This window comes from Mus caroli, chromosome 3 (genome assembly GCF_900094665.2).
Source record: "Mus caroli chromosome 3, CAROLI_EIJ_v1.1, whole genome shotgun sequence".
NCBI classification, from domain to species: Eukaryota; Metazoa; Chordata; class Mammalia; order Rodentia; family Muridae; genus Mus; species Mus caroli.
This window is the reverse complement of record NC_034572.1, coordinates 88709057-88733015: the sequence shown is the minus strand read 5'-3', so window position 1 is coordinate 88733015 and position 23959 is coordinate 88709057. Positions and strand designations below refer to the sequence as shown.

General features: G+C 40.5%; 1 protein-coding gene across 2 annotated transcripts in view; it reads left to right on the top strand.

Annotated features, from left to right (window-relative positions):
* The window catches only part of Snx27 (sorting nexin 27), an 80577-nt gene that overhangs the window by 23158 nt on the left and 33460 nt on the right, over positions 1 to 23959 (top strand). For both annotated transcript variants that reach the window (XM_021157590.2, XM_021157589.2), the window contains exon 3: positions 22705 to 22897. In XM_021157590.2, coding sequence (XP_021013249.1) covers positions 22705 to 22897 — 193 coding nt within the window. The remainder of the gene's footprint in view (positions 1 to 22704; positions 22898 to 23959) is intronic.

Genomic DNA, 23959 nt, shown 5'->3' with positions numbered 1-23959 from the left:
CCCCGGCATTGTCTCACAAGAGACAGCTCTATCTGGGTCCTTTCAGCAAAATCTTGCTAGTGTATGCAATGGTGTCAGCGTTTGGAAGCTGATTATGGGGTGCATCCCTGGATATGGCAGTCTCTAGATGATCCATCCTTTCGTCACAGCTCCAAACTTTGTCTCTGTAACTCCTTCCATGGGTGTGCTTTCTCCTTTTAACTTTTATTCAGCCTATGAATGGTGTTGCCCACATTCAGGGTAGTCCTGCCCTCCTCAGTTGAACTCCTTTGGAAATGAAAGGTTACTTTCTGTATCACGTCAAGTTAACAGTAAAGATTAACTACTTCAGTAATGTGTATGTGTGAGTGCACACACGTGCTTGTGCATGCAGAGACTTGAGGTCATCATCGAGTGTCTTTCCTTAGTTACTTTTCAACTTTATTATTATTAGCTCTTTACATTTATTTACTTGTGTGTTGGGGTTGGGGTGTGGATATTTGCTTTCATGGGTGTGTATAGGTCAGCAAACAATATGTGGGAGTTGGTTCTTTCCTACCATGTAGGTTCCAGGGATTGAACTCAGGTCATCAGGCTTTGTGGCAAGCCATCTTACCAACTGAGCCATCTTACTGACCCTCTTCTATGTTACAAGAAACTGCAGAGCTGACAAGATGGCTCATTGGTTAAGAGTGCTCGCTGCACAACTATGAGGACCTGAGTTTAGATACCCATGGAACAAGCCAGATGAGTGGAGACAGGACTGGAACTTGCTGACTGCCAGACTGTTTGAGAAGTAAGAGCCCTTGCCTCCAAGTAACAAGGCAGAAGTGATGGAGGAAGACAGTCAATGTCCTCTGTTGTTTGTACACCACATTACACAGGTATGCACGAACACACTCATGTATTCACTGCATACATACAAATCCCTGCCAGACTAGGACTGGATGTGTAACTCAGAGGGAGATACTATAGTCAGCATCCATGAAGCTCTGGTCAGGCCCTAGCAACACAAAAACCAGGTGTAGTAGAGAACATTCCTGTAATCCTAGCACTCAGGAGCTAGAGACAGGGGATCAGCAGTTCAAGGGCCTTCTCAGCTACACAGTTACGTTTGAGGCCAGTCTGGCCTATAGGAGACCCTGTTTGAAAAATTCAACAGAAAAGAAAAGAAACTGACAAGCTGCTTTTTTAAAGTGCCTTTGTCATGTTTTCTCATTTGCAGTAGAGAATTCTAGTTTTCTATAACTTCAATATTTGGTATTTTAATTACACCCCATCACTCCCATAGGGACTTGCCATATATCCCTGGGTGGCATTTAACTCATGGTTTTCCTGCCTGAGACAGAGATGTCAGATCTTAGAGCAACTGGTTATGAGCTTCTGGTTGGACCCAAACTTGGGTTCTCTTAACCACAGAGCCATCCTTACTACAGAGTATTCTGGTTTTTATTTTGTTAAGAAGTATTTTTTATGTGTGTGTGTGTGTCTGTGTTAGTGTATGCCAACTGTTTGTAGGTACGCAGAGGTGAGAAGAGGGTGTTGGATCCCTGGGGCTGGAGTAATGGGAGGGCATGGTCGTTGGCAAGCGCAGAGAGTGTGCTTGACCACTAAGCCATTCCTCCAGCCCCCAGGTGGGCATTCTTGTGGGTTTTCATTTATACTTATCTAATAACTCATTGGTAATGAATTGATTTCTGTAGATTAATCGTCATTCATCTATTATCATTGGTGTAGAGGTCCTGCTAATTTTCTGCTCATGTAAAGTTCTGGTTGTTTATTACTGTGTTATAAGGATTTATTATGTGTCCTGGATGTAAATCCTCTCTTGGACGTTTTATATCTTCCTGGTCTCTGGCTTGGCTTTTAATTTTTTAAGCTGCTTTAAAGAGTGGAAGTTAGAGACTTTGGTGAAGTTCACTTTATCAAATTTTAATGTTTTAGAAAAGCTGCCTAACCCCAGAATGTCAACCCTTCCACCCCCAGCTCTCTTCAGGGACTTACCATGTAGCCTAGTCTGGCCTTGGCCTCATGATGCTCCTGCCTTAGACTTCTGAACGCTGAGACTGCAGTTATGTTCTACCATACCGACTTTATTTTTCTGGTTTTTTTTTAATAAATGTTTTATAGTTACTTTAACAATTTTTGTAATGTTTTTGATAAATCTATGGATTCACACAATAATGTATAAATCATTACTATAATCATATAAGTTATATAGTTTACTGTTATTTAAACTATTTGCAGATTGTACCACAGCAGTCAAGTCTACAGTGTCTTCATTACTTTGATACAGTATGTAGCCTATAACATCATCTCCTAAGCCTTTCATCTTCTTCCAGCTCTAGGTTATACTAGTGTGCTTTCTGTCCTGTAAGTTTATATATATTGAATATGTCATATAAATGTGTCATATAGGATTTTTGAGTGTGACTTGCTTCTTTCATTTAGCATCTCTTCAAGGCTTACCTGTGTTATATTATGAATCTATATTTTATTTTAACTTCCATTGCATAGTGAATTTATTAGTCAAGGTTTTCTGAATGAATAGAACTGATAGAATTTTTAAAAAAGATTTATTTATTTATTATATATAAGTTCACTGTAGCTGTCTTTAGACACACCAGAAGAGGGCATCAGATCTCATTACAGATGGTTTTGAGCCACCATGTGGTTGCTGGAAATTGAACCCAGGACCTCTGAAAGAGCAGTCAGTGCTCTTTAGCTGAGCCATCTCTCCAGGCCAGAATGTGTGTGCGCGTGTGTGTGTGTGTGTGTGTGTGTGTGTGTGTGTGTGTGTTACTGTTGGGGTTTTATTGCTGTGAATAGACACCATGACCAAGGCAACTCTTAACAAAGGAGAACATTCAACTGAGGCTGGCTTACAGTTTCAGAGGTTTAGTCTATTATCTTCATGGTGGGACACATGGTAGAGTCTAGGTAGACATGGTGTTGGAGATGGAGCTAGGAGTTCTACATCTTGATTTGAAGGTAACAGGAGATTGTGTACAACGCTGGGCATGGCTTGAGCACATTTAAAACCTCAGGGTCTACCTTCACTTCCTTCAGCAAGGCTACAACTACTCCAATAAGGTCCTAATAGTGCCACTTCTTATGGGCCAGGTATTCAAACACATGAGTATGGTTGCCATACCTGTTCAGAACACATGCACGCACACACACACACTCACACACGAGGCTATTATCTCTCTAGTCCCACCCAGTTTGGTACAGGAACCCTGGAGGACTTTATTAGAATCCTGAAGTAATTGGTAGCAAGAGGTTAGGTGATCTTACCAACAAGAGTGCTAGCAGGCAAAAGGCAAGGCTTTTTTGTCTGTGTCCTTTTATGTAGGCTACTGAAGGTGTGGTGCAGATTTAGGGTGGTTTAAAATTCTGATTGACAGCTGGGCAGTGATGGTGCATAGCCTGGACTACTGAGTGAGTTTCAGGACAGCCAGGGCTATGCAGAGAAACCCTGTCTCTAAAAATAGGGTGGGGGTGGGGTGGGGGTGGCAGTAAGACTAAGTCTGAGTCTAGTCAAAAATAAGCCTTTAAGAGTAACAAATGATAGTGTTACCTCACTCAGAATGATGCCCTCCAGGTCCATCCATTTGGCTAGGAATTTCATAAAGGAACTCACAAAATATGTACTCACTGATAAGTGGATATTAGCCCAAAACTTAGGATACTTAAGATATAAGATACAATTTGCTAAACGCATGAAACTCAAGAAGAATGAAGACCAAAGTGTGGACACTTCCCCTTCTTAGAATTGGGAACAAAACACCCATGGAAGGAATTACAGAGACAAAGTTTGGAGCTGTGACGAAAGGATGGACCATCTAGAGTCTGCCATATCCAGGGATCCATCCCATAATCAGCTTCCAAATGCTGACACCATTGCATACACTAGCAAGATTTTGCTGAAAGGACCCAGATAGAGCTGTCTCTTGTGAGACTATGCCGGGGCCTAGCAAACACAGAAGTGGATGCTCACAGTCAGCTAGTGGATGGATCACAGGGCTCCCAATGGAGGAGCTAGAGAAAGTACCCAAGGAGCTAAAGGGATCTGCAACCCTATAGGTGGAACAACATTATGAACTAACCAGTACCCCGGAGCTCTTGACTCTAGCTGCATATGTATCAAAAGATGGCCTAGTCGGCCATCACTGGAAAGAGAGGCCCATTGGACTTGCAAACTTTATATGCCCCAGTACAGGGGAATGCCAGGGCCAAAAAAAATGGGAATGGGTGGGTAGGGAAGTAGAGGGGAGGGTATGGGGGACTTTTGGGATAGATAGCATTGGAAATGTAATTGAGGAAAATACGTAATAATAATAAAAAAAAGAGTAGCAAATGAATGGTCAGACCTTGACTCTCAAAGATCAAACAACAACAAAACCCATTGTTATATTTTATTCCAGTCATTTCTGTATATGTACTTAAAAATATGTAGCTGGGTATAGTGGCTCACGTCTGTGCTTGGATTAGAGGCATAGGTAATTCCATCTGGCTGAAATATATATTTTTAAAATATTAATTGGCACAGACACTTTATATATTTGTAGAGTACAGTATGACACAATACCTGTGTATAATGTGTAATGATCAGTATAGCGTGGTTGGATATATTTGCCTACTTCCTGATCTTAGAGGAACAATTTCAGCTTTTCCTCATTGTGTCTGATATAGGCTGTGGGTTTGTGGTTAGTCCTCACTGTGATGAGATACAATCTCAGTAGACTTTGCTGAAGGCCGGTTTTTTTTTTTCCTGGAGGAATGCTGAACTTCAGCAAATCCTTTTTCTGAATGTATTGAGACGATGGTGATTTTTATCCTTCACTATTTGATGTGATATATTTATTGATTTGCATATGTTATACCAATTTTTCATCAAATTTAGCTTTTTAATATTTTGTTGAAGTTCTATATGCTTGTTCATTAAAGGTATTGCTTTTAGTTTTTGTGATTTGGTTGTATTGGCTCTGGTGTGTGTGTGTGTGTGTGTGTGTGTCTGGGGTCAGATGCATACCTAGACAGTTATGGAAGTCAGAGAACAACTTGTAGGAGGAGTTAGTTCTCTTCTACCAAGTGAGTCACATGCATTGACTGAGGTCGTTAGCCTTGTCAGCACCCATTGAGGCATCTTCTTGCCTTAGAATTTTCTTTAATTGTGTCTATTTGTATAGTTTCTAAAGTTTTTTTTTTAAAGATTTATGTATTTTATATATGTGAGTACACTGTTTCTGTCTTCAGACACACAAGAAGAGGGCACTGGATCCCATTACAGATGGTTGTGAGCCACCATGTGGTTGCTGGGAATTGAACTCAGGACCTCTTGAAGAGCAATCAGTGCTCTTAACCGCTGAGCCCTAAAGTTCTTGTTCATGTGATTTAAAAAAATATTTTGACAGGTTCATGCTTATAAACAATACAATGTATCTTGATCATAATGCTCTCCAAATCTACTTTCCTACTTCCCAAAAGCACCCTAACATTCATTCCTTCACCTTTATGTCATCTTTTTATTTATTGTTTTTTTGGTTGGTTGGTTGGTTACCCACTGAGTTGGTGCTTCTTGTTGGAATGTCATTGACCTTGTGCAGGCAGCTATAACTGTTGAAAGTTGATGAATGTAGTAGCCATGTCGTGCCCAGAAGGCAGCATTTCACAGCTCAGGTCTCCATTCTTTGGCTCTTACACTCTGCATCCTCTTGACACAGTGTTTCTTGAGCCTTGAGTTGAAGAGAAATTGATACAAGTGTTTTATTTAGGGCTGAGTACTGGATAGTTGCTTATCCTCAGCTCTTGACCAGTTACCAGTCTGCATTAACTGCTGCTCATTTCCATAGCCGCTTCTCTGGCCAGGATTAAAGGATGCATTGATCTGTGTACATAAAGCAGAATTAATTAGAAAACCATTTGACAATGTGTCCGTTTAGCAAGACCACAATGATAGTTTCCCCTCGACAGTTTATAGTCTTCTATAGCCATGGGCTGTTGACCAGATTGATGAACCAGGTGTGGAGTGTGGAGCAAGCCTCAACCCACTTCAGAAGTGATCGATAGTTACACCTTGTGTATGCTGAAGTGCCGAGTGGGCACATCTTGCCTGGTATGTCAGGATTGTAGCATGCAGGGTTCCTTGTTGGTTAGTACCACTGATGAGTTTACTTCCCCAGCAGCCTGCAGAGCACCTCTGGCACTTTGAAAGCTAACCAATAGGGAGAATGTTTTCAATCAGTTTCAGCTTGATTTCTCCGCGTTCCACAACCAAAGCATGTGTGTCTGCAGCAGTAGAGTTTGATCATCTAGTTTTGATGGGTAAGCAAGAGCAATGCAACAGCCTGTGTTTTGAGGACCTTTGAGGCTTCCCTGACCAATAACTTATAGAGAGACATTTCATGCCTCATACTGAGATGTGATAACTCGTGTCTTTTAAATAGCTGGGCAGTGGTGGTGTGAGCCTTTAATCCCAGCACTTGGGAGGCAGAGGTAGGTGGATCTTGGAGCTCAGGGGCAGCCTGGTCGACAGCCTGAGTTCCGGGATAGCCATGGCTACACAGAGAAATCCTGTCTCAACAAAAAACAACAAAAAAGCCCAAAGCCAAAAAACTAAAACAAAATAAGCCTCTCCTGCTACCCTCCCAATTATACTTATAAAGTACTGGTTTTTTTGTACTGGTTTCTGATTTCTTGTGAGTGTGTATTTGTGTGTATCTGTGTGTGTGTGTGTGTGTGTGTGTGAGAGAGAGAGAGACAGAGAGACAGAGATTAGAAAAGACACAGGTTATGATTATAACCTTTGACTTGTTGAAACTTGATTTATACGCACACGTTCAGTCAGTTCCACAGGATTCTATTTGATGATGAAACAGATGTGTATTTTGTAACTCTTAAAGCTGTATAAATGGTTTTTGGGTGCGTTTAGTCCTTAGTATAGGTTAGTCTTGACTCTTTTGTTGTTGATATTTTGGAAGGGTTTGGGTGATGAAGGTGTTGTGTCAAGTTTCTATTTATTGTATTAGAGTCTTTCCCATTAGTTATAATAAAGTTTGCTTTATATAATTGGATGCTTTGGGATATACATATATTTGCAATCCTTATTTCTTTTTGTTGAGTTTGTCCCTTTGTCATTATATATTGATAACTTTTATTTTATTATATCTATTTTTGTTGTTTTTTTTACTTAAAATCTGTTTTAACTACTATTGCTTGCTTTTAGTTTTTGTTTGCTTGATTCAAATTTTTTCCATTTATTACTTTTGGTCTTTGCCTTTACTTAGTGAACTTCCTACAACTGGCTTAGTATTGGTCCTGTTTTTATCTAGTCAATATCTTTTGGGGGGGTCACTTTCTGATTATTGATAAGTAAAAAACTGTTCTGTCATATGATATTTTTTCTGGTAATTTTGTATATTTTTTGAAACATTTATTTATTTTATGTATGTGAGTGCACTGCCATTCTCCTTGGACACACCAGAAGAGGGCATCAGATCCCATTACAGATGGTTGTGAGCCACCATGTGGTTGCTGGGATTTAAACTCAGGTCCTCTGGAAGAGCAGTCAGTGCTCTTAACCAGAGTCATCAGAATAACCTTTTTGTTCATTTTTGTGGTTTGATTCTTTTTGTGTATTAATAAGGTTTTTAATTATTTTCTCTTCTTCTTTTGTATATGTGTTCTGCTAGTGAGCGTCAAGTTTTCATGATGATCATTACCGTTTGATTTTTTTTTTCCTAGTAGAGGAAATGGGGGTGATGAATTGCTTCAGTTTTTTACTTCTCTAGAAAAAACTTCCATTTTTTTTTCTTCTTTTTCTTTTTTCTTTTTGATAGAAAGCTTTATTGGGTATGTTAGGTTGATAGTTTTTTTCTTTCAGGACTTTAAATGTACTGTCCCTTTTTCCTCTGGCTTATAAAGTTTCTACTGAGAATCTGATGTTAGTATAATGATTTTCTCATACATAATTTGACTTTTATTTTAAAGATGTATATGGGGTTGGGAATTGTTTGGTTCTTTTCATCATTGTCTTATAGTGTCAGAGGTGGTCCAGTCTGTGGGGGCAGGGAAGGCATGGCGGCAAGAGCAGGAGGCCAACATTTCCTGAGCAGTTTGGAAGAGGAGCTGTGCGTGCACATGCGTGTGTGTGTTTTGAGACAGGGGTTCTCTGTGTAACCCTGGCTGTCCTAGAACTCTATCTGTATACCAGGCTGGCCTCGAACTCAAAGGATCCTCCTGCCTCTGCCTCCTACATGCTGGGATTAAAGGTGTGAGCCACCACTGCCCGGCTGTTTTTCCTTCTTTGAGGCAGTGTTTCATGTAGCTTGGGCTGGTCTCATTGTGTGGCTGACAATGATGCTGAGACCCTGACCTCCTCCTCCATCTCCAGAGTATTGGGGTTCATCGGCAAGCTTCAATACTCTTGGCTCATTTCTCGGATTCCCTTTTGTTGTCTTCTTTTGACATTTGACCATAAGATGCCTCTGAGAAGATCTTATATTGCTTAAATCTAATAACCTGAATTATCTTCTCCAAGATTTGAAATTTTTTCATTAGCTCTTCATTGAATAACCTTTCCCCTTTCTTTTCTCTTCCTTCCTTCCTTTCTTTCTTTTTTTTTTTAAATTTTATGTGCATGAGTGTTTAGCCTATATAGATGTATGTATATTACGTGGTACCTGGTACCCAAAGAGTCTAGAAGAGGGTGTCAGATGCCCTGCAGTCCATTCTCTCTCCACACCACAAGTTCATGTGGCCAGTGCTTTTTTTACCCACAGAACTGTCTTGTCATCTCTGTATCAATTTCACAGGATGGTTTTCATTTAGAAAATGAACATTTTTTTCTTGCAATGTATCCCACGCTGTCACTTGGATAGGGTTCATTAGCATTGATTAGGGGCGAGTGCTTTAAATGTAGTGTCTGTGTAGCTTCTTCCAGTAATCAACTTTGGTGATGTCTGAATGTTTTAGTGGTGCATAAGTTGTATGGTTATAGTACCAGCCAGAATGCAGCTTTTTTGGGCAGGTTGTTTAGGCATAGAGTGTGCCTATCATTTTCTCTGGGTTGCATGGAGGGCCTGTAGAATACAGGTGAGGTGAGGCTGGTGCAGCAACAGAGGTGTGTTATCACATTTTTAAAGGACAGTGTCAATGTAGGGCTATGTTGATAAGTTTAGATAGTATGCACATCCATAGCATGGCATGTAGTAGAGCAGAAAATTTATCAGTGGGAAATATATCTACATGGGAACCAGGTGGTACCAGTAGGCCCAGATGGGGCACCTGTCTGTTCAAGGGCTGCATAGATAACTTGGCAGGACTTTTATGGCCAACTTGCATATCTGCTTCCTGGTGTAGAGGAAAAATTGGTATCTAGAGCTTAAGGCAAGGTGAATAAAGCCCTGGAGAGGTTCATAGGTCTGGATCCATCAAGCTGCCTAGGGGCAGGTATTTTGCTACTTTATAAGGCCCAGGTGTAGAAGTCTCAGGCTGAGAGGAGGAACTGGGTAGGGATGGATGAGTACAATGTAGTTACTGTGCTGGCTGCAGTCTGTTTAATAGCAAATGTTTCAGGTATCCATGGATCCTGGTTATCTTTTCCTTGTCATATAGAGACCCTCTTGGCTCAAGGTTGATCATGAGAGAGAAAAGGATGAGGACTATAGTTCCTTCTTCTGTTTATTCATTTTACTTCTGTTGTGGGAAATATTAAAAAACCAACCCATTCTGTACTCGTTCTGGAAACTCTGCCCCAGCAGCCTGGCCAGCCACACCCTGATGGCAATGGGCAACCTGTTATATCTTGTGGAGACTCTCTGGCTGGAGCTCCCGAAATGTATGTACCCAGCTCCCAAAGTTCCCAGTGACTACCACACCAGTCCCGTGCTTCAAAACCCCCAAAGCCTTTGTGGTATACATCTGGCAAAACCACACTTTGCCGCTGTACCTTTCTTTCTTGAACCCAGCAGAGCTGCCAAGTGAAGGAAAACACAACACAAACTTAGTTCAGAAACGACAGAAACTCAGTCACTGGGTGCAGCAACTAAAAATCTTAATTTTGTATGCCTTGTTAAATCTAAATCCTCCGGTGGCAAACCTGCTGTTGAAACTGGGAGATACTCTTCATTACATCGTATCCTCATCCTATCCCTGTCTAAAAGGACCTAACTCTCCTCCCTCCCTCCCTCCATCCTACCCTAAAGTCCCGCCTGCTCATCCAGTGATTGGCTCCTTTATTCATTAGGAGATTGGTTCATAAGAACAGCACCAGGCCCATCCACAACATAGTTCCCTTTATTCATTTTATTTATTCATTTATTTATTATTTTTTGAAGATATGGTCTCACTTTAGCCGCAACTGGCCTGGATGTTGGTATGTAGACCAGGCTGAGTGTTGGGATTAAATGAATGTACCACTCATACCCTATACCTTAAAATGTAAACATACAATTTTTATTTGTGTGTATATGAGTACCCACAGAGGCCAGAAGAGGGCATTGAATCCTCTAAGTCTGCAGTTACAGGCAGTTGTAAGCTACCACCATGAATCCTGGGACCCAAACTGAGGTCCTACAAGAGCAGCAAGTGCTCTTAATCATCTCTCCATTCCCCAACCGCCTTCTTTCTAAGACCACTGTGTACCTCTGGGCTGCCCATTGTCTCTGTCACATACCACTTCACTCAAGTCGGCTGTCCAGCTGCTTCCTGGGGCAGGAGGGAATAGCTGTGCTTCCAACACTCCACCGAAATAGGTGTTTTTTTTCTTTGATTTGGTACTTTGTTGTGGAGAGAAATATTTTGGGTCCCACTTATTAGCCATCTTGCTCACAGCACCAAGGTTCTTTTATCTTTTTTTTTTTTTTTTAAAGCAGCCAGTTGTTTTAGCAACTTATTTGGAAAAGAATATGTTGTCCCTTACTGAAGTATCTTAGCATTATTGTTGAAAAACAGCTGATAAATAAGTGATTCTTTTTCTGAACTTGTTTCTGTCTGTTTACTGTTTATATCTGGACATTTCAATTCTTATATCATTTTGGGGTTGACTTCAACTGAGTGGCTTTCCCTTGAGAATGGCCCATATCCTAACTCTTTATATTAATTTTTGCTTGTATCCTGGATATCGTGACTGTTACACTGTGTAGACTCTGGGTTCTATAATCTTCTTCTGAAGAGTGCTGATGATTTTGCTTTATTTGTATTGTCTTCAATCTCAGTTTACTTCTCACAGCATTGGTTATAGTGTGTGTGTGTGTGTATGCCTTTATGCATGTATGTGTGTTTGCATGATGCATGTATATGTGTGTTTCATGTGTATCATGTTTATATATTTCATGTCTGGGTGGATGTATGGATACATGTGTTGGTATGTATGTACATTTGCATGTCTGTGGGCTGGTGGGTATTTTGCATGTGTACAGGTCAGAGGTTGACATTGATGTCTTCCTGGTTCATGCTCTGTCTTATATATTGAGACTACTAGAATCCAGAACTCTTCTCCAATTTAGCTTGTCTAGCTAGCTGACTCACCTTAGGGATCTTCTCCTTCCCTCTTTGAGGGGCTAGTATTACATGTTGGGATCCAGACTCTGGTCTTCATGTTTGCACAGCAAGCACTTTATCCACCAAGCCCCTTCTGCTGTGTTTTGAGATGGTTTCACATAGCCCAAACAAGCCTCAAGCTTATTTCAAAGCAAGAACAACTCTTGATCCTCTTGTCTCTGTTTCTCAAGTACTGGGATTACAAGTGTGTACCACCATGTCTGGTGGAATAAATATTGGTTAGGTTAATTAACCATGTACATGTCACAAAAATATCTTCCTCAACCTTGTATCTGACACGGTTTGACTTACCTGCTTTGCCCATTGAGTCATCCCCAGCTGTCTTAGTTAGGGTTTTACTGCTGTGAACAGACACCATGACCAAGGCAAGTCTTATAAAAAATTTAATTGGGGCTGGCTTACAGGTTCAGAGGTTCAGTCCATTATCATCAAAGAGGGAGCATGGCAGTATCCAGGCAGGCATGGCACAGGAGGAGCTGAGAGTTCTACATCTTCATCCAAAGGCTGCTTGTGGAAGACTGACTTCCAGGCAACTAGGGTGAGGATCTTATACCCACACCCACAGTGACACACCCATTCCAACCAGGCCAAACCTATTCCAACAAGGCCACACCTTCAGATGGTGCCACTCCCTGGTCCAAGGATATACAAACCATCACACCAGCCTCAGCTGTACTTTTTGTGTCTGCACACAGCATTCAAAAAGGAGATTAGTTCCTATTTCATGTATGTTTATTCAAAGAATAGATCCTCAACTCCAGCTCTTCCTCTAGGCATCTTTATTACCTATTCCTATGGCAGCCACAGTTGTTTATGATTCTTTTCCTATTTAAGCTGAGGAGATGTTAGATTTTCTTTTGGAGGTTTTTGTTGTTAAGAGATTGGGGTGGGGGGTGTCTCAATATGTAGTCCTTTGCTAGCCCCAAACTCTTGGCTCAAATGATCCTCCTGCCTTAGCCTCTCAAACAATTGAGACAGTAGGTTCATGCCATCTGTCTAGCTTCTCATAGAGTTGTAATTGCTCAAGTTGTGCTTTTTGATTACTTACATCCATTGCAGTGAAAAGTCCTCTAAAAATAGTTAACCCCGTGTCTTAGGGTTTCTGTTGCTGGAATAAAACACCATGATCAAAAGTAACTTGATGAGGTCAGGGTTTATTTCAGTTTACAACCCTTAGGTCACAATCCATCACTGAAGGAAGAAGTTGGGGCAGGAACTCAAATATAGGAACATGGAGGAGTGTTCCTGATGGTTTGCCCAGCCTAATTTCTGTCTCAACTCAGAGACTTCTGCTCAGGGTTGACACCATCCACGGTGAGCTAGGTTTTCCCACATCAATCATTAATTGGGGAAATGCCCACAGACTTGCCTAAGGCCAGTTTTACAGAGGCATTTCTCAAGAGTCCCTCTTCCCAGACATGTCTAGGTTTATGTTGATTTTAATAAACTAGTCAGGATAGTTGACCCCATGTTAATTTAATACACAAACATATCATTTCCCAAGACTATAACCTTTCCTCCTCCCTCTCCTCTTCATCCTCTTCTTCTTCCCCCTTTTGTTGTTTATTTGAGGCAAGGTTTCACTGAGTAGCCATAACTGTCCTGGAACTCGATCTGTAGACCAGGCTGTCCTTGAACTCAAAGAGATCTGCCTGCCTCTGCCTCCTGAGTGCTAGGATTAAAGGCGTGCGCTACCACTGCCCACTGCTGGGCTTCACCATTCTTTTATTGATCATCCTGAAGATCTCATATTAATATCAGCATTACAATCTGAAACATTGCAACTTTTAATAGCCCCATAGTCTTTAATATTTCAGTTTCTTTAAAGCATCCATTTTCTCTGAAATATCATAGTCTCTAAAATATTCAAAATCTTCCTCAAATTTCTAACTCTCCCTTTCTGTAAAGTCAAAAATAAGTTACATATTTTTGTGCTTAAAGATGGAAGAACTGGGGCTGGTGAGATGGCTCAGTGGTTAAGAGCACCGACTGTTCTTCTGAAGGTCCTGAGTTCAAATCCCAGCAACCACATGGTGGCTCACAACCATCCGTAACAAGATCTGACACCCTCTTCTGGAGTGTCTGAAGACAGCTACAGTGTACTCACATAAAATAAAATAAATAAATCTTAAAAAAAAAAAGATGGAAGAACTGGGGTTGGGGATTTAGCTCAATGGTAAAGCACTTGTCTAGCAGCCACAAGGCCCTGGGTTTAGTCCTCAGCTCTAAGAAAAAAGATGGATGAAGCAGGGCACAGTTAGAATCAAATCATTAAACTCAACACTCATGGCTTTTCTATCCCAAAGTTCCAAAGTCCTTCCATAATCTCCCCCAAAACATGGTCAGATCTGTCACAGTAATACCCCATGACCTAGTACCAAATCTGACTTACGTAACATTTCTATTGCTGTGGTAACACCATAACCAAATGCAGCTTGTCCAGGAAAGGGGTTATTTTATCTTATACCTTGTAGTCTATCACCCAGGCAGGAGCTGAAGTAGAGGTCCTGGACTGCTTGCTGAGGGCTGGCAGGAGAGATGCCTCAGTGAATCCCAAGGACCTGGATTCAACTTCTGACACTCACATAGCAGCTTACAGCTGTTTGGAACTCCAATTCCACAGTTATACATGCAGACAAAAACCAATGCACATAAAATAAAAAGAAATAAATCATTTTTAAAAAGAAAAGAAAATTCCCCACAGGGTTGTCTACAGGCCATCCTATTGGGGCCATTTTCTCAATGTAGAGTCTCTTTATTCAAATGTCTCTAGCTTGTGTCAAGTTGACAATAAACATGTAGAACACCCTGTGCAGCTCTGTGCCTGATGCTTTGACTCTCCTCTACTCTGCAGTCTGAGAGCTATGTAGAACACTGTTCAAAATACTCAGGTTTGTTTGTGTGTGCTTTGTTGAGAGTTTTTTTTTTATCAGTAGGAACATTGGTTTACAATGAGTTTATGTAATACCTGAAGTAGAACCTTGAGTTTTATCCATTTTTTTTATGTATTAAAAAGCTATTATTGATGGACTGGCTTCTTTAGCATTATGAAATCTTTATCCCTGGTGGTAGTACTCTTTGTTCTAAAATGCTTCTTTGGCTACTTCAACTTTATTTTTCATTATTTTTACTATGCTCTTGCTATTGTGCTGTCTATATAATTAAAGTAGTGTGTTGGGGGATTTTCTTCTTTCTCTCCTTCCTTCCTTCCTTCCTCCCCCCTCCCTTTTTTTTTTAAAGAAAAAGTCCTATTATGTAACTCTGACTGTCCTGGAACAGACTATGTAGACTAAGCTGAACTCACAGAGATCTATCTGCCTCCCTAAGTGCTGGGGTTAAAGATGTGTGCCAACATACCAGGCTTTAAAGTATGTTTTTTATAGATAGCTTTTAACTGGGTTTCTTCATGTAGCCTGGTAATATTAGTCTCTATTTGGAGTGTTAAATTATTAACAGTGTAATTATTGCTATAATCAGTTACTCCACCATCTTACTCATTTGTTCTCTAGGTCTTGTCTTTTTTTTATTTTTTTCCATTTCAACTTTTGTCTTTAAAAGGAATGAGTTATGTATGGGAGGGGGGTTTGAATGCTTTATAGATAAGAAAAAAAACTACCCTAGAACCAACTTATTCATCATCATCATCTTCATCTTTGTCTTCTTTCCTTCTCTTCCTCTTCTGCCTAATTCTATTCATCCTTCTCCTCATCTTCATCTTCCTTCTTTTTCTTGCTCTTTTCAGCGTGGTAGGTCTTGGCTATCTTTATTTTTTTTTTTTTAACACTTCTGCTTCCTTTTGAGTTAATAGGATAATTGTCTCTACTATTGTTTTACTAGCTGTAATTTATTGTTTTATTTTCTTAGTATTCTGAATACAGTATATATCTTAATTTATGCACTTCTAACTTTCAAATATTTTATTTATTTATTTATTTAATTTGTATGAGTGCACTGTAGCTGTCTTCAGACACACCAGAGAGGGCATTAGATCCCATTACAGATGGTTGTGAGCCACCATGTGGTTGCTGGGAATTGAACCCAGGATCTCTGAAAGAGCAGTCAGTGCTCTTTAGCTGAGCCATCTCTCCAGCCCCCAAATATTTTATTTTATGAGTATTTGTCATACCTCCATCCTTTGTATTATTGTTATTATTCATTTACTTTTATGTTATAATTCTGTTACACTGTTAACTTTGTTTTAAATGATACCTTGTGGGGAGGTTGGCTGGGGTCAAACTCAGAGCCTGTGCAAGCCAGGTCAGGTCATCACTGGGCTCTACCTACAGCCTTGGCCACCTTGGTTCTCAGATTAGGTGTGTGCACTGAGCCAGGTTCCAATTTTTTTTCTTTTTTTCAAGACAGGGTTTCTCTGTATAGCCCTGGCTGTCCTGGAACTGACTTTGTAGACCAGGCTGGCCTTGAACTCAGAAATCCACCTGCCTCTGCCTCCCCAGTGCTGGGATCAAAGGCGTGCGCCACCACGCCCAGCTCAGGCTCCAATTTTTTAAAAAGATATTTTATTAATTATTATTTTTGGTGTGTGTGAGGGTGTGGAGGCCAGAAGACAACTTTCTGGAGCAGGTTCTGGCCTTCTACTGTGGGCTGTGAGGATCAAACTCAGGCTGGAGGCTGACTCATCAAGTGCTTTAACCTGCTGAGTCACTTCACTGGCCCAAAGCCAATTACTTTTGTTGTTGTTGTTGTTTATTTTTCTAGACAGGGTCTCATTATATAGCTCTGACTGTCCTAGAACTCATTATGTAGAATAGACTTTCCTCAAACTCATGGAGATTCACTGGCTTCTGCCTCCCAAGTGCTGCCCCTGGCTCTTCCCAGTTACTTCTAAAAAGACTGAAAATAGTAAGAAAAAGGAAAAAAAAAAAAGATCAATTTAACCTCATACTATTTCTGGTGTGGTTCATTACTTTGTATAAATCTAATTTTCATATGATATCACGTTCCCTCTGCTCATAGAGCTCTAGTTATCATTTCTTTTATGCACATGTGTTATAGACAGTGTGTCTGTCCTCTTCAGTTTTTGCTGGTCTGAAAAGTTTAAGAACAGAAGCTTATGTATCCCAGATGTCCTCCAAGGATGACCTTGGCCTCCTGACCCTCCCGCCTGAAGCTCTTGAGTGTTGGGATTACAGTACAGGAGTGTACTCTTGGTTTATGTGATACTAGAGATCAGTGCAGAGACTCACAGGGCTAGAATCTATAGCTACTAAAACTGAACTAAAGCTCTAGTTCCTGTTGGAAAAAGTTTGGAGAGACAGTGACTGCGAGCCTGTAATCCTAGCTCATGGGAGGCTGAGGCAAGAAAATGATTGTAAATTTAAGATCAGCATAGACTACATAGGGAATTCTAGACCAGCCTGGGCTATAGTGTGAGACCCTGTCTCAAAAAAAAAAAAAAAAAAAAAAAAAGAAGGCCGTCTGGGCCAAGGGAATAAGGAACGTTCCATATCGCATCCGAGTGCGCTTGTCCAGAAAACGTAATGAGGATGAGGATTCCCCAAACAAGCTCTACACGCTGGTGACTTACGTGCCTGTTACCACATTCAAAAATCTACAGACGGTCAATGTGGATGAGAACTAACCTGTTCATGTCAAAAAAAGTTGCACAACTGCCAAAAAAGAAAGAAAGAAAGAAAGAAAGAAAGAAAGAAAGAAAGAAAGAAAGAAAGAAAGAAAGAAAGAAAAGAAAAGAAAAAGAAAAGAAAGAAAGAAAGAAAGAAAGAAAGAAAGAAAGAAAGAAAGAAAGAAAGAAAAGAAAGAAAGAAAAAGCTAGGAGCGTTTTGGTTGCTAACACTTGGGAGGCAATGCAGGTCAATCTGAGTTTGGACCAAACTATGTACAAGTTCCAAGCTAGTGGCTGGCCCAGACTCATAGAGAACTACCTGTCTCTGCCTCCAAGTGTCCAAGTGCTAGCATTAAAGGTGTGTACTGCCACTCCCAGCTGAAAGATACTTTTATAGGACACAGAACTATGTATAATTTAATGTTTTTCTTAATTTTTTTTTTTTTTTAATTATAAGAATGTCACACCAGCGCGGGACGTGGTGATGCACGCCTTTAATCCCAACACTCGGGAGGCAGAGGCAGGCAGATTTCTGAGTTTGAGGCCAGCCTGGTCTACAAAGTGAGTTCCAGGACAGCCAGGGCTATACAGAGAAACCCTGTCTCAAAACAACAACAAAAAAAAATCAAAAAGAATGCCACACTATGGGCTGGTGAGACTGGCTCAAGGGGTAAATGTGCTCACTGCCAAACCTGACAACTGAGTACAATACACAGTTTCCACAGGGTAGAAGAAGAGAACCAAATCCTGAATGTTGTCCTTTGAACCTCCATGCACATGGCTGCACATGTGTGTGCACACACAAACCACACACACAATGTAAACCATTGGTTTACATAGTTTGTGATGAGAAGTTTGTTCTGTTTATTTTTTGGTCTTTTTTATATAATATTTTAACTCCCTCTGGCTGTCTTCAAGGTTTTTTTCTTAATCTTTGATTTATGTAAGTCTTAAGAGGGTTTTTCTCAGTATTTATCCTGTTTAGGGAAGCTGATTTAGTATCTTTTGTTAATTTCTTTTAAAAGATTTTTTTAAAGATTTATTTTATGTATATGGGTGTTTTGCCTGCATGTATGTGTATGTGTCACATGGATACCTATTGTTCTTGGAGACCACAGGAGGGTGTAGAATCCCTTGGAACTGGAGTTGCCAAGTATCGTAAGTCACCATGTGGCCGATGAGAACTGTACCTGGGTCCTCTGGAATATCGGTCAGTGCTCTTAACTGTTGAGATGTTTCTCCTGCCTCCTCATGTCTTCCCGAGATTCTGGTTTCTTGTTTGTTAGACTGGTATTGGGCTGAAGCTTTTGGCCTATCTATTCTCTTCTCTTGTTCTATCCTGTGCTCTCTTGTCTTCTTATCTTATTGGGGGTGGGCTTCAGTTCCTCTTGGGTGGCTGCTGTTGCTGTTGAGAGTGGCAGCTGGGGAGGCAGCTCAGGGGTTCTCAGTTCTTCCATTGCTACCTGAGTCTTTATACAACAGACAAGTTCTTTTTTTGTTTCATTTATTTATATTTACTTACTTCCTGTGTATTTGTTTGTTTGTTTATTGTGGATGTGTATGGAGGTCTGAAGACATCTCAGTAGATTTTCCACTATCTCAGTTTTTTGCTTTTTTTTTTTTTTTTTTTTTAAGATTTACTTATTTTATTTATATGAGTACACTGTACTTGTCTTTAGACACACCAGAAGAGGGCATCGGATCCTATTACAGATGGTTGTGAGCCACCATGTGGTTTCTGGGAATTGAACTCAGGACTTCTTGAAGAGCACTCAGTGCTCTTAATGGCTGAGCCATCTCTCCAGCCCCACCATGTGGGTTTTGAGGTGTGTGTGTACTAGACAGGGTCTCAGGATGTAGTTCTGGTTTCCTGGAACTCACTATGTCAGCCAAGGTGCCCTCGAATTCACAGAGACCTACCTGCCTCTGCCCCCAGAGTGCTGAGATTAAATGCGTGCACCAACATACCTGGCATTGTATAGCTTTTTAAAAAACACAATAAATTATAAAGTGTTGGGTTCAAACCAAGGGCCTTGAGTATGCTAGACAAGTGGTCTCTGAGTGAGGTACATCCCCAGCTAGAATAGCTCTCATTCTAGGAGTAAGATTTGTTTGTTTGTTTGTTTTTCAAGACAGGATTTCTCTGTTTAACAGTCCTGGCTGTCCTGGAACTCAATTGTAGACAAGGCTGGCCTCAAATTCAGAGATCTGTCTGCCTCAGCCTTCTGAGTGCTGGAATTAAAGGCATGCACCACCACTACCACCCTAGAACTAATTTAGTCTCCTTCCTAGAACAGGCCTTTTGTGTTCTCTTCTAAAAGCTACAAAATTCAGGGAAGTCTGGGGTTTTTTTTTGTTTGTTTGTTTTTGTTTTTGTTTTTTCCTGGTTAGAGGAAAGTTGAATTGTTCTAAACCCAGTGTGAACTCTGAGAGTTGTTCATTTACCTTACCCCCTGGTGAGAGTTCTTTCCTTGGATTGCTGTTCAGTTAGCATTGAAGGTGACCTGGAGCCTGCCTGTGTTTAGCACCCTCTTGTGTGCTTAGCCCTACAAATTTAGCTGCTTTGGCCTACTTGGTTCATGTGGCCTCCCTGAGCCATTCTTTAGAAGTTACCCAGGCAGAGATCTGCCTAGGAGCTGTAGGGCTCATCTTTCTTGTTTCCTTGTCTTAGGGATCAGTTAATAGCTACCCATTGTCTCATGTCTGGAAGAGTTGTTTCTGTTTTATGTCCATTTTCCTATTATTTATAGTAAGAGGTTGACTATAGACCACTTGAGAACATCCAGTTTAGGTGTCCTATAAAGCATTATGTAGTATTTAGGGAAAATAAAAAATAATTTAGGGGCTGGTGAGATGGCTCAGTGGGTAAGAGCACCCGACTGCTCCTCCAAAGGTCCAGAGTTCAAATCCCAGCAACCACATGGTGGCTCACAACCATCTGCAATGAGACCTGGCGCCCTCTTCTGGAGTGTCTGAAGACAGCTACAGTGTACTTACATATAATAAATAAATCTTTAAAAAAAAAATTCAGGCAAAACACCCACAGACATAAAAAAATTAAAAAAAAATAATTTAACTGTTATTGACTTCAAAAGAAATATGACAAGTTAAAAAAGAAGAAAATGAGAAAAAAATGTCAGTGGAATTCCATATTATAGAAAAAATTTACAGTTCTCAGTAGTAAATATTGTCAAGTAGTTTTTAGATCTTTTTCTGGTTTTATTAAGACAGAGTTTGTGTGTAGACCACACTGGTCTTCCTTGTTTACAGTGATCTTCCTGCCTTCACTTCTTGACTGCATGCATTACCACACTCTACTTATGCTTTGTGTCCATGGGTTAAAAAAAAAAGTCTCCTTTGCACACAAAAGTGTTCTTTATGAAGAGTGATAAATTATATTCTTAAAATTCAGAGCCTTTTGCAGTGCTTGATGGAATTGTTAGCAAGGAAGAAAGGGTTGTAATCTGAGCTAGGTATGGTGGCTCAGCCCTAGAGAGGTGGGAATGGGAGAATCAGGAGTTGAAGGCCAGCTGCAGCTACACAGTGAGTTCTAAGTGAGACTGTCGTAAGACAGACACCTAAAAACCAAATAATTAAAGAATAAAATCAAGTATTTGAAAGACCCTTAAATAAAGTAAAAACAACGAAAATGGGAGAAGATATTCACACTGTGAACATGTGAAAAACATGTCAACCACAATAACAAAAGGCTGGGCATGGTGGCACATGCCTGTTACACATTGCATCTGGGAGGCATGAGCTAGAGGATCTTAAGTTTGAGGCTAGCCTGTACTGCACATTGAGACCTTGTCTCAAAAACAAACAAAAATTCTGGTAGAAAAACCATATAGAGCTGGAAGTGCTAGCTTGTTCTTTTGACTCTAGCAGGAAAATCACTTGAGCTCAGAAGTTTGGGGTCAACTGGGCAACATAGTGAGACAGACAAACGTCTCAAGACAAAACAGACAACTACGGGACTCAACAAGTCCGTGAAAAATGCACACAAATTCAATGTAATAGTAGGTGAACCATAACAATTGGTATTTCACAAAAAAAGTGGCTGGGCCTGGTGGAGCACACCTTTAGTCCTAGCACTCGGAAGGTAGCGGTAGGCAGATCAAGGCCAGGGTGGTCTACAAAGTGAGTTTTAGGACAGCCAGGGCTACACAGAGAAACCCTGTCTCAGAAAAATTAAAACAAAAAACAAAAACAAAACAAAAAGGGATACTTGGACAATAAATAGAAAATTTTCATCATAGAGAAGCTTTGAATGTTAAAAGAGACTTTGGATGTTTTAAAGAGACTGAACTTTTAAAGACTAGGGCTGTTTTAATTTTTATATTTTTATTCCTGAGACATGGTTTCTGTGTGTAGCCCTGGCTGTCCTGGAACTCACTCACTCTGTAGACCAGGGTGGTGTCAGACTTAGAGATTGAACACATAAGCCTCCAGGCCCAGCTGACTGTGGACTTTTCAAAGTTAGAATGTTTTAGAGTGTGATGTTGATATTAATATGGGGTCTTGGAGATGATCTAAAAAGGAAAGATTGTGGCCTTAGTAAGTTATCTATTAGTGTGACATGTTGATAAGGGGCCAACTGTCCTGACTAAGTAACTTTGGAAAAATAAATTAGAACCATGCAGAAGTCTTTTCACACTCATCCCATCCATCAGCAGAAATGCATTTCTTCTCACACGTCCCAGGCTGGCCTTGAATTTGCTGTCTAGCTGCAGTTGATTCCTGAATGGTAGGATTATGGGTGTGCCCCACCACGCCTGTTTATGTGGTCCTGGGGATCAAACTCAGGGTTCCTGCGTGCTAGGCAAGCACTCTACCGATTATACGTCCTCCCCAGACCGTAAAAAGATTTTTTCCTTATGAGTATAGGTTGTAACAAATCTTACAGCTTGGCTGCACATTGTTTCGTGAGGCTAAAATGTACTTATCTTTAAATCCTCAGTCCAGTTTTCATCTCTGAATATACAACAGGAGACATGCATAGAAACGTTTACAGCAGCATTGTTCACATTGCTAGCTTAATTCAGAAACAACCCAAATGCCAACAATGAGAGAAGAAATAAAACAAAATGACCATAGGGTTGATGAGATAGCCAAGCAAGTACAGGCCACCTAGCCAGAAAACCTGACTTTTCCAGGGACCCACATAATAGAAAGAGTTGACTCCCCCAAGTTGTTCCCAGACCACCTTTGAAATGACTGTAGAGCTAGGTAGTATGAGCTACACGTATGTCAGTCAAGTCATGCTGTCTATAATAAATCCTAAGTTTTCTTTTCTTTCCTTAGCTTGCTTGTTCACTCATTGCATTCACTGCAATGGTTCTGAGAAACTTTTGCCTTTCTGAAAAACCTAGTAATTGCCTTTGAAGGTATTTAGATGTTAAAGAAACTGGTAAGAATGAGATCATACCTCCTCACAGAGAGTAGTTTTCTTGTACATAGAACTTTTGCCATGTTTATTAAAATGGCTGTGAACATTTTTTGTGTAGTGTGTAGAAATAGACCTAGCCACTATGCACCTGACTTTAATGACTATGAATTCTTTGTTCCTATCTCACCAGGTATACAATGTTTACATGGCTGGGAGGCAGCTGTGTTCTAAGCGGTACCGGGAGTTTGCCATACTGCACCAAAACCTGAAGAGAGAATTTGCCAACTTTACATTTCCTCGACTTCCAGGAAAGTGGCCATTCTCATTATCAGAACAACAGTTGGATGCCCGGCGTCGCGGCTTGGAAGAATATCTAGAAAAGGGTAAGCTAGGCTTCATTTCTTAGCAGGTAAAGGCACTTGCCACCAAAGCTAATGACCTGAGGTAGAAGAGAAGCAACTCACACAGGCTGTCCTGTCACCACCGTTTATTTGCAATGGTGGGTGTGTGCCCTACCCAAACGAGTGAATAAATAAATGTAAGTTTTAAAAATGTTCAAAAGGACCGGGCGGCGGTGGTGGCGCACGCCTTTAATCCCAGCACTTGGGAGGCAGAGGCAGGTGGATTTTTGAGTTCAAGGCCAGCCTGGTCTACAGAGTGAGTTCCAGGACAGCCAGGGCTATACAGGAAAAACCCTGTCTCAAAAAAAAAAAAAAAAAAAAAAAAGGTTCAAAAGGTAAGCCAGTCCATTAAACTTTACTATGCTGAATGGGTGTAGATTCTAATTCCTAAATCGCATAGCTGTGTTTCCTAAACATCGGTAGTGCAAGGAAATCATGGTCTTGATAAGAAGTGTTGAATGATCTGGGCCCTGAAAGCAAGGCTGAAATGTCCACTATGGTGATAGTGCCCTGCTCTGCTAGCTTGCAGAGAGCCTCATAACAGAAGTTGTAAAGTTGTTGGTGGCTCTTCATGGTCTTTTATTTATAGGGTTGTATTTACCTATAAATACATTACTATGGTGCATTGATGATTCTTGGTTCATTGGAGTGTCCTGTATAAAAATTCTTTATTCCTTCTACAGCTGTTCCTATATAGGTTTGTTTATCTGTTGACAATCTAAAGTCTCCTTGTTCTCAATAGGGAGAGCTAATAAAGCTTCCAAATGATAATTTAGGGTTGTATGTATGTAGTACTGTGATATTTGTTTCTCTAGAAAGGTAAAGAAATGACACAGATCTGAAAAAATGTAATCTTGTGGTTGTGAAAAGACACTTGCCTGACTGTATTATAGCTATAGAGCTTGCTAACGGTGTGTCTTAATTACATTTCTATTGCTTTGAAGAGACACTATAACCAAGTTATATTGTTTTAAATGCTTATAAAAGAAAGCATTTAATTGGGGGCTTGCTACAGTTTGAGAGGGTGAGTCTATGACCATCATG